General features: G+C 46.7%; 2 protein-coding genes across 3 annotated transcripts in view; both read left to right on the top strand.

Moving 5' to 3' along the window:
• LOC136316917 (sal-like protein 4) overlaps window positions 1-1,024 on the top strand; it is a 63,825-nt gene extending 62,801 nt beyond the window's left edge. The window contains exon 6 of the mRNA XM_066249279.1: window positions 42-1,024. Coding sequence (XP_066105376.1) covers window positions 42-140 — 99 coding nt within the window. The 3' untranslated portion in view covers window positions 141-1,024. The remainder of the gene's footprint in view (window positions 1-41) is intronic.
• An 8,068-nt stretch (window positions 1,025-9,092) lies between these two features.
• REPS2 (RALBP1 associated Eps domain containing 2) overlaps window positions 9,093-15,221 on the top strand; it is a 221,587-nt gene continuing 215,458 nt past the window's right edge. For both annotated transcript variants that reach the window (XM_066249297.1, XM_066249296.1), the window contains exon 1: window positions 9,093-9,429. In XM_066249297.1, the coding sequence (XP_066105394.1) occupies window positions 9,187-9,429 (243 nt within the window). In that variant the 5' untranslated portion in view covers window positions 9,093-9,186. The remainder of the gene's footprint in view (window positions 9,430-15,221) is intronic.

Genomic DNA, 15,221 nt, shown 5'->3' with positions numbered 1-15,221 from the left:
TCTGGCTAAAAAACAAAACAAAACAACATCACCTGCTCAAGATAGATGGCTCTCGGTCAGGTATTAGTGCCGACGTGGAAAAACTAGGTGCTGCTGACGACATTCCCAAACACCGCTGTCCTCACTTCCTGGAGACCTAGTCAGAAGGGGAAGTGCAGAGTGACTGCTCTTGAACTGGACCTTTTTTGTTGTTTTGCTGTTGTTGTTTTTTTAGAACCCATCTCCTCCTGTTTGTTTTTTGTCTGATGTGCAAATGATATTTACAGTTGTGACCTCAGGCAAGTCCTACCATTGGGATGTCACGCTGCTTTGCAAACAAATACACAAACAAAAAACAGAAGAAAAGTTATACTAAAACAAATACAAACTGGGGTTTTTTGGTTAAATTTTGAAGCGGGTCTTGCAAAGTGGCTTTGTTACTTGCGACAAACTATATGCATAAAACCTTTGTAGAAGATAAGAGTAACTATTTCCAAAGACTGTCACCTGTTTCAAGTTGGAACTTACTGACCCACAATGGAAAAGACAATTGTTTAGCCTAATTGGAAAGTGTATGCTGTATACTTCTGTGGTGAATGGACAAGCTTTGTCGTCTTTAGGGACCTGCTTTGTATGCCCCCAATTCTGCACCCACTTTTTTTTTTCTTTTTTGAATGTACTTTTTTTTTTTTAAATTAAGGTTGTAGAATTACAAAATTTCTTCAACTTTGGAACCATAAGTAGATTGCCTTCAAATGGACTGACTTTAGTCCTTAAGGAGTCAATGTGTGTGTTGCTGCTTATTGAAATACAGTTCAGTCGGAGCCCTGAGATGCCAATGGATTCCCTGTGCTTTCCAGATACTGTCTTCTTCCTAAACATCGTAACAGGTTGGCACCTGAACAGGTAACCTTAGGTGACTTAATTTAGTTCACCAGTACTCACTCTGTTGAAGAAATGGGTTTTTCATTCTTGAAGAAACTCACAGAAGAGCATGTTTCTCTCTTTCTTTTAAGAAAGAGGAGGGGAGATAGACTTCCACACGTGCCCCAACCAGAATCCACCTGGCAATCCCTCTCTGGGGCTGAAGCTCAAATCAACAGAGCTCTTTTTAGTGCCTGAGGTGGACACTCAAACCAGCAAACTATCCTCAGTGCCAGGGGTCAACACTCAAACCAATGAACCATTGGCTGCAGGAGGGAAAAAGGGAGAGTAGGGGGAGAGGGGGAGGGAAACAGATGGTCATTTCTTCTGTGTGCCCTGAACAGGAACCAAACCCAGGATGTCCATATGTCAGGTCGATGCTCTATCCACTGAGCCAACAGGCCAAGGCCGGTGTGTTTCTTATTATAGATTCACATACTAATTTTAATAAATTTTTGATGTAATTTATACCAAGTACACCATTTACAAAAATTAGAGAATATTTTATCACTTCATATTCATTTTGAAATATCTTCTTTTTGTGAGCAATGTAATTATGAAGATTTCTCTCCCTCACCCCCCTCCCCCAATTGCATGAAGGCTATGAAGTTTGGACAGGCAAGTCCTTGGTATGAACACTTTCATTTATCTACCTCATTTATTTTTTTTTTTATTTTTGTAACCTTAGCCTCTATTTTCCTATTTTATGAGTGCCGAAGTGTTCCTAGTCCATGTCTTAAACCTAAGAGTTGATGTATTGTGGGAGCAGCTGGGTGTTGATGTTCAAGATGTTTTTGGGATTATTAATTTTTTTGTATATATAATATTAAGCAAATGACCAAACAGTACACTAACAGTTTAATGAGGAAGAAGAAAGAAAGACCCTAATTTCCCCCTCAATGTGGAAATGTAGATCAAGACTGTTCTCAAAAGTTGGTCTCTGAGTTCTTGCACCTGACTTTAGTTAGGATCCAAATATATATGTATATTTTGCCAAGTTGTGCCTTTCCTTCTGGAATTGTAAGTGAACAAAAAATAGTACCTGTTTACACTGTGAAGTAGCTATTGTCATAGAGGACATACTAGAGGCTTTCTCACTGTGAAACTAATAAGAGAAAACCCTGTAGTTTTACCTGCTGATGCTGATGTTGGAGAATACATTTGGGATATCCCTTGCCCAAATAAAAAATAATATCTCCAGAGAAAACTTATGCACCTGGAAGGGAAGTGCTATGTGCCTGAGAGTTACAGTTCATAGAACATATTGCTGTGGACGGAAATCAGTTAACTGGAATTGTGACTTACTTACGCACCTGCATTCTCTCTCGGATTGCCATACCTCCAGAGAAGTGATTTCTGGCCTTACAAGACCGAGACTCAGATCCCAGATGACCCAGTAGCCACATCAACTTGGTCAAAGCAGAAAAGGGTAGGAAACAAAAAAGAAGAAGAAGGCCACAATCCGTATTAACCATAAAAGAATCCTGTTTGCAGTGCTGGAAGAGCAGTCTTTGTTTATTAAGTGTAATACTGCATATACTCTACTGAGATGACATATATTTACAGATCAGCTTTCGTTGCTAATGCTTTTTCTGTGAGATGTGAACCCTATTAGTCTCTGATACAAAGGCCCGGCTCAGGCTGGGTTCTCTGGGAGCAGAAACTGAAATGGATATGTGTGGAAGTGCTGTGTTGGGGGTGAGGTCTCAGGCAAAGGGGAGTGAGGGAAGCCTCGTGGGACTGGAGGAGCTAAGGAAGGTGGGCTCAGGAGGGGATTTGCCTTGGCCTGATTCCTCAGGGCTCTCTGGAGCATGAGTTGTACCACAAAGTTGGTCTCACCTTGAGGCAAGGGGCTGGCTTTTTGTATTTCCGGTCATCCAGCCATTGGTTGGGCTGGGCAGTGTGCGGTGTGAAGGTGTGACCTCCCCAAAGCGGCTCCAGGTTGGTTCCAGGGGAAGTCTTTAAGGAAATAAGCAGCTGTGAGCCATTACCAGACAACACTCACTGATGGCTGAGTTACCTGGTGAGAGGAATCTTGGCAGTGAGCTAACAGTGTCTACAATAGGCCTGAATTTTTTACATGGTAATTATGTCAGGATCTGGCTAGATGTTCTCCAAACCCATTTCTTCTTCCTACATATACAGCTTGACTACATTTCCTTTGTAGTTTGGTACAACCACATGACTTGGCTCTAACCGGTAGAAAGCAAGGAAAGGCAGTATGTGCTACCTCTAGCCCTGGCCTCCCTCTGAAAGCAGTCTTCCATGCATTATTCTTTCCAGCCCTTCTGAGCTCCCTTGTTATTTTTATAGGTGTCAGGTGCACAGCATCTAGTGGAGGACTTTGAGGTCGCAGGGGATGGAGGAACTCCTAGATAGTGTCTCTGGATGACACCTCGCTCCATGCTGCCCCTTGTTGGGCTGTGACATGAGCAAAAAACAAACCATTATTACTTGTTTCAGTAGTTAGACTATCCTGACTCATTTAGTGAACCCCATGTTTTTTCCCCAGAAATATAACTTCTGAAAAAATTTTGATTTTCAGAATTTTATCAATTTAATCAATAATTCTCGCTCAAATTTGTGATGACTAAAGTGCTGAATAACTAAAGAATTTTCTCTTACCCCTTAAAACGGAAAAACAAGCTCTGAAGTATGTTTGAGTATTATGGGTCATTTTAAAAAGCACCATGAAAGGATATGGCTAGGATAATTATTACCCAAAATCCTGCTCAGGGAAACAAAGCAGGAAGCTGCCTTCTCAAGGTTGGACAACTTGCTATTGTTAATGAGTAGTGAGAACTGTTGGCTCCAGCTTGTCTGACATAACTAGTGTACTTTCCCAGTGCACAGAAAGCTCTTACCGTTTCTGCTCAGCCATTCCCGGGGCTACCAAAGCCTTCTTTCCACGGAGAAGGTGAACAGTCTGATAACTTACAAAAGAGGCCAGCGGGGCTGCTGAGAACAAACTGTTCCTTGAGAACAGTGACCGCAATTTGCCAAGCTTTTGCTTCTGAGGATGGAGGTGGTATAGAAAGAATGAAGGCACATTCTCTCTCTCTCTGTCTCTCTCTGTCTCTCTGTCTCTCTCTTCCTCTCTCCCTCTTTTCTCCCTCCTCCTTTCCCTCCCTCCCTCCCTCCCTCCTCTCCCTTCCTCCTCTCCCTCCTCTCCCTCCCTCCTCTCTCCCTCCCTTCTTTTCCTTCTCTCTCTCTCTTCCTCTCTCCCTCTTTTCTCCCTCCTCCTTTCCCTCCCTCCCTCCCTCCTCTCCCTTCCTCCTCTCCCTCCTCTCTCCCTCTTCTCCCTCCCTCCTCTCTCCCTCCTCTCCCTCCCTCCTCTCTCCCTCTTCTTTTCCTTCTCTCTCTCTCCCTCCCTCCTTCTCTCTCTGTCTCTCTGTCTCTCTGTCTCTCTGTCTCTCTCTCTGTGTCTCTCTCTCTCTCTCTCACACACACACACACACACACACACACGACACGGATGGATACAGGGCATAATTTGACCAATGTTCAAAACTAGTTTTATGGGAGACAGTAACTTGTAAGGTTCCTTCGTTAGTAGTGGTTTGTAGAGCATATGGAGGTGCAAGTACTCCAGTCCTTCTCTTTTCTGGGAGTGTAGAACAAATTGGCTGAGGTCCATGTGGCCATCAGCTTCATTGTTGCTGGAGTTGCACTGGACATTCCGACTGGGTTTGTGGTCACAGTCAGGCTTCTTACTCTTGCTACCCCATTCCTTCCCCACCTCAGAGAGCATCTACAGCACAGGCCCTTACCTAGGAAGCTGAAAGGAAACTGATGTCTTATACCCACCAAATTTTGCGAGTGGGAGTAGAGAGGCCCAAGCTAGGTGTCCTTTCCACGTGAAGGCAGTGATAGAGTGGAGTCCTCTCTGAAGGCAGCAGAACTCGGGCGATGGTAGTAGGGACAGAGGGAGGGAGGGGCGGAGAGAGACATGAGTGAGAGAGGAACAGAGAGAGATGGAGGGAGACGGACAGGGACAGAGACACTGTTGGAACCAGGAATGCTCAATCTCTCCTTTCCATCACTTCTTCCTTGGAGAAGAGGAGTGAGAGGAGCTGGGGAAGCAGTAACGTTACTTGATCCATATTCCTTCCTGGGGGTGGAGAAGAAATTTTCTCATGGAAAGATGTGGCCGGGGCAGTAGACTTCCCTCTCACACTGTTAAAGATCTACCTTTCTTCACTTCCAGCAAAAAAAGAAAAAAAGTTAAAATATAGCAGAACAAGTGATTATTGAATGTTTACACTAGTCCCCCCTGTTCTGTGGGGCTATGTTCCAGGCCCCCCAGTGAGTGCCTGGAACTGCAGATAGTACTGAACTCTACCTATATATACTATGTGTTCCCCTATGCATTTATACCTGTGATAAAGCTTCAGTTATAAGTTGGGCACAGTAAAAGGGTAACAAAAATAACTCGTAAGAGAACAGGACAGTTATACCCATATAAGTTATGTGAATGTGGTCTTCCTCAGAATACCTTACTGTACTTTATTCACCCTTGTTGTGATAATGTGTTTGAACGGAAGTGAGGAGAGTGGCGTCAGCACTGTGCCACAGTGTTAGGCTACTAAAAGGGTGATTGGAACCCACGCACTGCGATGCTGCAGTCCTCTGCTAACTCAGAGAGCTGCTGAGTGAGTGAGGTGGCGCGGCGAGGAGTGGAGCTGGTGCGGAGACACTGGACCAAGGCAAACGCACCTCCTAGGCAGCATGGCGCAAGATTTCGTCATGTTAGTCAAAATGACACACAGTTTAAAATGTATGAGTTGTTTGTTTCTGGAGTTTTCCAATTAATATTTTTGGACCACGGTTGACAGGGTAACTGAACCCATGGAAAGGGAAACCGTGGGTAAGGGGGCTACTGTACAATGGTCAGTCCTTTCATAAGTACTTTTTAATGTTCAGCAGTCTCTGAAATAAAATCTAAAGTAGCTCAGTAGCACTCATGAAAATTCTGAAGTTCAGAGAAGCCAAATAGAATAGTGCCCCTATTTTTATTGTCAGTGCTCCATAGTGCCCCTCGCAGGTGACCCAAAGATCGGCTTTAGGTATCAGACACTATTAGGTCTTCATACTTTAGAACAAGAGTCAGCAAATATTTTTCCATAAAGGGCCAGAGTAAATATTTTAGGCAGTGACCCAACTCCGCCATAGTAATATATAAACAACCACAGACAACACATAAACGAATGGACATGACTGTTACAATACAACTTTGCTTATGGATACCAAAATGTAAGTTTTATATCATTTTAATGTGTCCTACAGCACTATTTTTTTTCAACCATTTAAGAAAATGTAAAACCCATTCTTAGCTTGTGAGCCATACAAAACCAGGCCACTGGTCCTCGTTTCCCAACCTCGGCTTTAGACAACTCTTCCCTATAGGTAACTAGTACCTTGTTCCAAGTTTGTGGTACTCTTCATGCGGGGCACTGATGCTGGATGCAAATGAAAAAACATAACTTAAAGACTGTCTCTTGGCTATTCCTGAATATGTAATCTCTCATTCTGGCTTTTCTGACCACAATGGAGCCGAAACAAGTGTTATAAGTTTAGAACTGTAAGAGTATAAATAAATTTTAAAATTTTCTTGTTTATTGTCAGCCTTAACAGATATAAATGTTTATAGCTTTTATATTTTTATCCTGTGTTTATTTTGAAGTTTGTAACTATTTTTTTGTATTAAAAAAGCTGTTGTAGAAGTAAAGAACAGTACTTGTCATTCCTTAGATATTAAAACATTTTCAAAATGCCGTTTTCCCTCCTGTGTTCTGTTTAAACATCACTGCTGTTGGGTCGCTCTGGGTGTGCCTCTCGTCCACCCGTCCAGTACTGAGCAGCTTCATTTCTGACATCCCAGAGCCCGCCGGGGCTGCCCCTTCCCCCCGCCCCTCCCCCTGCTGTCCCTCCCCCACCACTTCCTTGGCAAGTCTCTGGGGTTCCTCCCGGTCCCATGATCCTACCTCTCCTGTTCCTTTATCTCGCCAGTCCTGCCTGGTCGTCAACATCCATCTTGGGACCCTTTGTCAGACTTTCCTGGCTGAGCCCCAGGTTATGGATTTTTTCTCATCTCTAAACTCCCACACAATTTAGCACTTAATTATATATTGTCTTTTGTTGTTTGTTTTTATTTTTGTGTTCTGTTATTTCCAGTGAGGCTGCAGACTCCTTGAAAGCAACACACCTTGTATTTTTTGAATGCGTCACAGTGCTCCTGGGTGACACAGTACTCCCTGTTCTTCCAGTAACTGTTGATTTGATGGATTGATAGGCACAGATGTAGGAATTTCTACTCATCTCAAGCAGTATCTGGTGCTTAAGAAATAACTGTCAAACTTACTAAACTGAGTTAAGGAATGCAGATCAGCTCTGAATCTAGTATTCAGTTGGGCAAATCACACCATCTCTGCATCCATTTTCTCATGTGCAAAATTGAGATGAAAATGTTTTCCCAGCCTATCTCACAGGGTTACTGTGAGGCTTAAAGGAGGTAGTGCAGCTTTGAACTGCACCGATGTTAGGAATTATACCTCACATTTCTTTTCACAGAAGTTGCAAGGGAAAAGTAGGGCTTGTCATTTATCACTAAGAGTGGGTCCCCCCCTTTTAAATTTAGTTTTATTTCTTGGTTTAAGCCAGAGAGGAAGGGCAGGAGAGAAACAGGAGCATTGGTCTGTTCCTGTATGTGCCCTGACCGGAGATCGAACTGGCAACCTGTGTCCTGTGTGCTTCTGGTCAACACTCTTAACACACCGAGCTATCCAGCCTGGGTTGGGTCCCTGTGTTTTAATTTTATTTATTTATTACCTCTGTTAGAATGGTGGGCCGTTCTCAGGGAAGCCTGAGTACAACTGGGAACGTTGGGAGAGAATAAACATGATCTCTTGGCTTCCAGTTTTCCTGAGAAGGTACTAGAGTTATGGAAAATACAATGGTGATGAGATTTTGAAATGGAAACCCCCCAGCTAAGTTAGTCTTTGCTGCTCCTAACTTAACTATCTTTCCTGTGTTCTTGTCCCAAGCCTTCTACTGCCTTAATTTTCTTCTGGCAGGTCTGAAGCAAAACGTCATAAGGGAAACTCAGTGAAGAGGTAAGAAGTTCCTGCTTTTGGAGTCTATCCTCTCCTCTATTTCATTTCTTTAGATTCCGAAAGGGACATATTACTTTGGCCCTCATTAATGAATTGACAGTTTTTCTTTCTTCTTCTTATGTATCTACCCCCCTTCTTAACCATCTCTTTTCCTGTCCTTGGTCCCTTATTTTAGTTGACCAAAATACCTAAGTATATATCATCAGTGCTGTTTTTCGAGATGTTTTCTGTTTTTAATTAAAATAAAACTATTTGGGGTGAAAGTTCTATATATACTAAATCAATTTTTAAAACGTATTTTTTTATTAGTGTATAACCCTGGACTAATTTTTTTCTTTGGGTTAGTGTTTCCTAGCGAGGCTTAATGCATGCACATGTACGATTCTTCCCAGCTCCTTCTTTACTCCTATTATTCTAGCAGTTAACCCTAATCGACGTTATTCTTTTTTAAGGCTCAACTCCAGGTGTGAGCCATCCTTCAGAAAGTGGCCTAATGGTCACCACCCTGAACGCTATGGGAAACCACTGGGACCCCATTCCTATGAAGATCTCTATCCCTTAGGTTTTTAGGAGTTAAGTAGTACTGCAGTGGAAAAGGGAAGCAATTTCCCAGGCGTGGAAGGGCAAGGCGTCCGGTGGGCAAAACACCTGCTCCAGCATCCTAGGGAGAAAACACCCCCGTCTTCCCCGCCCCCTTGAAAAGCGCCATTCTCCAGGTGGGTCTCCCTCCCAGCCAGAGCGGAGGGCCAAAGAAGAGTCCTCGCGTGAAGGGTGTGCGCGGAACGGCACTGGCCCCCGCCCTCTCCGGGCGGGCAGCGAGGGGAGCAGCTGATCCCGCTTGGGGCGCGAGGTGAGCAGTTACCAGGTGAGGTTTGGGCGGGGTGGGGCGGGCGGGGGCGGGGCGGGGGCGGGGCCGGGGCGCAACCCTGAGCTTCGATTGGCGCGCGTCGCGCCTGTCTCCATGTGCCGTGCCGCTAAGGCACAACATTCAAGTCCAGGGGCGGGGCCGGCGGGAGTGGGGAGGAGGCCCCCGCGCGGCAGCTGCGGGGCGTGGGGGCGGTGGGGGCGGTGGCGGCGGCTGCGGAGGCCGAGGCTGTGGCGGCGGAGGCTGCGGTGAGGGAGGTGCGCCCTGGCCGAGAACGGTGCTCTACCTTGCCTCCTTCCAGGCCCCATGGAGGCGGCGGGTGCGGGTGCGGGTGCGGGCTGCGGCTCCGGGCCGCCGCTGCTGCTGAGCGAGGGCGAGCAGCAGTGCTACTCCGAGCTGTTCGCGCGCTGCGCCGGCGCTGCGGGCGGGGGCCCCGCGGCCGGGCCCCCCGAGGCCGCCAGGGCCGCCCCCGGCGCAGCCACCGCCGCCGCGGGCCCAGTGGCCGACCTGTTTCGGGCGTCGCAGCTGCCCGCTGAGACACTGCACCAGGTAGGTCCTCGCGCCCCAGCGGGCGCGGGGGCTGTTTCTGTGGGGCCACGGGGCGGGGCGGGACGGGACGACAGAGCTGTCCGCAGGGACCCGGAGACCTCGGCCGGGTCGCAGAGAAGGGGCTTCGCAGCCGGGAATGGCGGCGACGCCCTTGTCCCCCGGGGGACACCGGCCTCCTCGGCAGCCCAGCGGTGCTGGGTGCGCTCTCCATCTTCCTCCCCTGACGCGGACTGGTACTCCCTTCCCTCTTCAGGCCATTTCTGGGGCTCTGGAGCCGCCAGTACCCAAAGTTTGCCTTCTTCTGGAAGTGGCGTTAGTTTGGGCTGGTGTCTGATTTAACCTCTGCTCGCTGCGCCTGCCCTTCCCTCTCCCGGGTGAGTGGGGAGAGGTGGGCGCTTGGGGTGCCTTGCTGGGATTTGAACTTGAAGGGTGTGTGGTCTGTGTCTATAGGGCCGAGGGCCCAGGACTAAATGTTGTTCGCTCTGTATGCATATCCACTATGTAAATTGCCCACTAACGGAAGGCTGTATTGACAAGTTGCAGAGTGGGGACACCAGGGCTGCAAGAGGACATCTGGCAGGGCAGAGCCAAGCTTCCTATTTAGGGCTAGAGATTGACCCCAGAGGTCCGCCGTGGGGGACAGCTGTATGACCCATATTATTATTATTATTATTATTTGCACTTGAAAATAGAATTGGAAAGTAACGGGTGTCATAGCTCTCTCTCCTTTTGGCTGTTCCAAACCTGGAAAAGGAGGAGAGGGTGATCCACAGCAGATGCTGTTTTTGTTTTGTGCTTTTCTTGGAGCTTAGAGAAAGAATACTTGATAAGCACTTTGTCTTTTGATGTTATCAGCACTAAATGCTGATGAGATTCTTAATATCAGGCCCAAAACATGAAATGAAGCTTTTTGTAAAAGCAATAGCCAGTATGAAAGTTAACATCAATTGAATATTTAGAATGGGGGTGGTACTTTAAAATCTGGTTCCAAAGGCACACTGTTTCATGTTTCACTTGCAATATCATTGTGTGTAGGTATTTTTTATACTGCTGGAACATGCATATGCCTGTCTGTGAACATTACTTTAGCCACTCTGTAATGTTTCACCTTTTAGAATTCAAGATTTCTGCAAATATAATTAGTATTCATGGAATTTAGCACGGCTGATTGTCCCTTAAGCTATTGTTTATATGTAGACAGTTCTGCCATTGCTGTGGAGCAGTTGAGCTGGGCCAGGTAGAGAAAAAATCTCTGTTAAAACACAAAACAGGGCCTGACCTGCGGTGGCGCAGTGGATAAAGCGTTGGCCTGGAATGCTGAGGTCGCCGGTTCAAAACCCTGCACTTTCCTGGTCAAGGCACATATGGGAGTTGATGCTTCCTGCTCCTCCCCCCTTTCTCTCTCTCTCTCTCTCTCTCTCTCTCTCTCTCTCTCTCTTCCCCCTCTAAAATGAATAAATAAAAAGAAAAAAACAAAAAACAAAACCCCCCCACAAAACAGGGTTATTACACCAGGCCCTAATGCTCCCAAGCATAATAAATGTATTAAATGCTGTCATTCTCAACTGAAAGAGGAATAAGTGACTGAGACCACACAGCAAGTGACAGCTGTGCACCTATTAAGGCTTATTTTGTTGTCAGCAACACATTGGGATAAGAGAGAATATGTATATTAAATCCTTAGGAGTTGGGGAGGAGGCTTTTCTGTGGTTGAGAACCCATGTTCCCTTGAAGTATAGGTAATTTAAAAAGAACCCAAGGCATAGTGCCTTTGCATGAATGAGGTTCTTTCTATTCTTGATGTTTGGTGGGAACCTGCTTACAAAAAGACTGGTGAAAGGGGACCTCCCTAGAATATTACTTGCAATAACCCTCGGAGCTTGAAGCTCCCCTTTTCAGCCCAGCGAAACAGATACATCCTTCCCCATTAACCTAACATAATTACAGTAGTCCAGTATTCTTTGTTTTATTTTTTCTTTTCAATTTTTTTATTCAGTGAGAAGAGGGGAGGCAGAGAGACAGATTCATGCATGTGCCCCAACCAGGATCCACCCAGCAAGCTCACTAGGGGACGTCTACCCATCTGGGGCATTGGTCCGTTGCTTAGCACCCTAACTTTTCTTAGCACCTGAGGCGGAGACCATGGTGCCATCCTCAGCCTTTGAGGCTATCTCACTCCAGTCGAGCTATGGCTGCAGGAGGGAATGAGAGAGAGAAAAAGAGAGAGAGAGAATCAAGAGGGGGAGGAGGGGATGGAGAAGTAGATGGGCGCTTCTCCTGTGTGCCCTGACTGGGAATCAAACCCGGAGCATCCACACGCTGGGCCAACACTCTAGCACTGAGCTAACTGGCCAGGACCCCAATATTCTTCTTACAGGTGAAAATTAGTAGCAAAGGCATCCTAGACAGGGAAATATGACCAGAAGAGAGTCCAACAAAGCAGGCAGCCTAGCAGCCACTTAGTTATTACCGACCATTTTGGAGGTGGGTGGTATGGTATGTCTGAGTGTGTATATGTGTATGTGTGTGCATGCCTGTGCTTCATACACCTTGATTTGCACTACTCTATGAGTGTATTAGTCATTCTTTAAAACAAATGTAGTCGTTACTAGTCTTTCCTTGTTTAACAGGAACCTGTAAGTTCAGGATTAAGTGGCATAACAGGTATAACAGCTCAAATCATGGGACACTAACCAGCTCTGGTAGTTTTTATGGTAGCAGCCAGATGTTATTCTTAATAAACATATAATTAAGATTACCAAAATGTTTCAGGAATGGTGAAAATCTTACCTGGATTAAATGTTTTATAAAAATACTTAATTTTGTCTCCTCCTTGGAGTAAAAATAAACCACTACACCTATTACTTTGTTATGGAAGTGAATTATCCTAGGGATTTTTTTCAGTTGAATTATATATGATTGCCCTGGCCGCTTTGCTCAGTGGATAGAGCATCTGCCCAGTGTATGGACCTCCCAGGTTAAATTCCCCATCAGGGAAACAACTATTTGCTTCTCTTCCCCTCCCTCTCCCCATCCTTCTCTCCCTCCTTCTCCCTCTCCCTCTTCCCATCTTTCTCCCCTTCCCTCCCCCTCCCTCTCCCCTCCTCTTCCCCCTCCATTTCCCCCTCCCTTTCCCCTCCTCCTTCTCCCCTCCCTCTCCCCTCCTTCTCCCTCTCCCTCTTCCCATCCTCTCCCCTTCCTTCCACTCCTCCTTCCCCCCTCATTCTCCCCTCCTCTCCTCCTTCTCCCCTCCCTCTCCCCCTCCTTCTCCCCTCCCTCTTTCCATCCTCTCCCCTTCCCTCCCCCTCCCTCTCCCCTCCTCCTTCTCCCCTTCCCTCTCCCCCTCCCCTCCTCCTTCTCCCCTTCCCTCTCCCCTCCTTCTCCCCCTCCCTCTCCCCATCCTTCTCTCCCTCCTTCTCCCTCCCCCTCTTCCCATCCTTCTCCCCTTCCCTCCCCCTCCCTCTCCCCCTCCTCTTCCCCCTCCCTTTCCCCTCCTCCTTCTCCCCCTCCCTCTCCCCTCCTTCTCCCTCTCCCTCTTCCCATCCTCTCCCCTTCCTTCCCCTCCTCCTTCTCCCCTTCCCTCTCCCCTCCTTCTCCCCCTCCTCCCCCTCCCTCTCCCCCTTTTCTCCCCCTCCCTCTCCCCTCCCTCTCCCCCTCCCTCTCCCCCTCCTCTTCCCCTCCCTCTCCCCTCCTCCTTCTCCCCATCCCTCTCCCCTCCCTCCCCCTCCCTCTTCCCTCCTTCTCCCCCTCCCTCTCCTCTCCTCCCCCTCCCTCTCCCCTCCTTCTCCTCCCTCTCCCTCTTCCCATCCTCTCCCCTTCCTTCCCCTCCTCCTTCTCCTCCCTCTCCCCCTCCTCTTCCCCTCCCTCTCCCCTCCTCCTTCTCCCCATCCCTCTCCCCTCCCTCTTCCCTCCTTCTCCCCTCCCTCTCCCCTCCCTCTCCCCTCCCTCTCCCCTCCCTCTCCCCCTCCCTCTCCCCCTCCCTCTTCCCTTCTCTCCTTCTCCCTCTCCCTTTCTCTCCCTCTTCCCCTTCTGCAGCCAGTAGCTCAATTGGTTCATTGGTTTGAGAGTCAGCCCTCGGCTCTGAGGATAGCTTGGTTGGTCTGAGCATCAGACCTAGGTGGGGTTGCCAGGTAAATACCGACCAGGACACATGCAGAAGTCTGTCTCACTATCTCTCCTCACTTACAAAAAAAAAAAAAAAAAGAGGCCCTGGCCGGTTGACTCAGTGGTAGATCGTTCGCCCAGCGTGTGGATGTCCTGGGTTTGATTCCCAGTCAGGGCACACAGAAGAAGCAACCATCTGCTTCTCCACCCCTCCCCTTCCCCTTTCTCTTTCTTTCTCTTCCCCTCCTGCATCCACGGCTTGATTGGTTCAAGTGCATTGGCCAGGGCATTGAGGTTGGCTCCGTGGAGCCTCTGCCTCAGGTGCTAAAAATAGCTTGGTTGCGAGCATGGCCCCAGATGGGCAGAGCATTAGTCCCAGAGGGAGGTTGCTGGGTGGATCCTGGTTGGGGTGCATGCGGGAGTCTGTGTCTCTCCCTCCACTCCTCTCACTTGGAAAAAAGAAAGAAAAAAAAAGAAATATATATAATTTATTTATTAAATTATATACATTTTAATAGACTTTATTTTTCCAGAGAATTTTGGAGTTCACAGCAAAATTGAGGGGGAGGTGCAGAGTTCCCATGTACCCCCACCCCCACACCTACACAGCCGTCCCTGTGACCCACAGGCCCACCAGAGTGGGACATTTGTTACAATGAATGAACCCACGTTGGCACTTTGTGAACACCCAGCGTCTGTAGTTTACATTAGGGTGCACTCTTGGGTTAGGGTACAATCTGTGGGTTTGGCCGAATGTATAATGGCGCAGACCCATCATTATAATATCATACGGAGCATTTTCACTGCCCTCCAAATCCTGTGTGCTCCACTTCTGTGCTTCATCCCTTCCTCTTACCCCACCACCTGGCTGGCAAGTGAACTTTTTACTGTCTCCATAGTTTTGCCTTTTTCAGATTGTCATATAGTTGGAATCACACAGTAGGTAACTTTTCAGATTGTCTTCTTTCAGTTAGTAATATGCTTTTAAGATTCTTCCATGTCTTTTCATAGCTTGGTGGCTCATTTCTTTTTAGTAAATAGTATTTCATTGTCTGGATATACCACAGTTTATTGATCCGTTCACCGACTGGAGCACATATTGGTTGCTTTCGAGTTTTGGCGATTATGGATAAAGTTGGTATAAACATCTGTGTGCACTTAGGCTTTCAGCTCCTTTGGGTAAATACCAAGGATTGTGGTTGCTGGATCGTATGGTAAAAGGATGTTTAGTTTTGTAAAAAACTACCAAACTGTTTCCCACAGTGGCTGTACCATTTTGCAATCCCTGTAGCAATGAATGCAAGCTCCTGCTGTTCCACATCCTTGTCAACATTTGGTGGTTGTCAGTGTTCTAGATTTTGGCTATTGTGATAGGCATATAGTGGTATCTCATTGTTGTTTTAATTTGTAATTCCCTAATGACATACAATCTTGAGCATCGTCCCATGTGCTTATTTGCGTTCCTGAATTATTTTAATGCATCACAATAGCCTATTTTAAAAAGCCTTTTGGACTCTCTATTTATCTTTATTTATCTTCATGTGCTGTTTATTTTAAAAGCAGTTTTTTAGTGCTATATAGAAAAATGGTAGAATGAAACACTTAAATTAGAAAAGGAATATATCAATGTCTGAGAAACATGTAAATAGTTTTTGTTTAATACTTCAAGACAAACAACTAGAAATGTT

This window comes from Saccopteryx bilineata, chromosome X (genome assembly GCF_036850765.1).
Source record: "Saccopteryx bilineata isolate mSacBil1 chromosome X, mSacBil1_pri_phased_curated, whole genome shotgun sequence".
NCBI classification, from domain to species: Eukaryota; Metazoa; Chordata; class Mammalia; order Chiroptera; family Emballonuridae; genus Saccopteryx; species Saccopteryx bilineata.
This window is presented reverse-complemented; position numbering and strand designations above follow the sequence as displayed.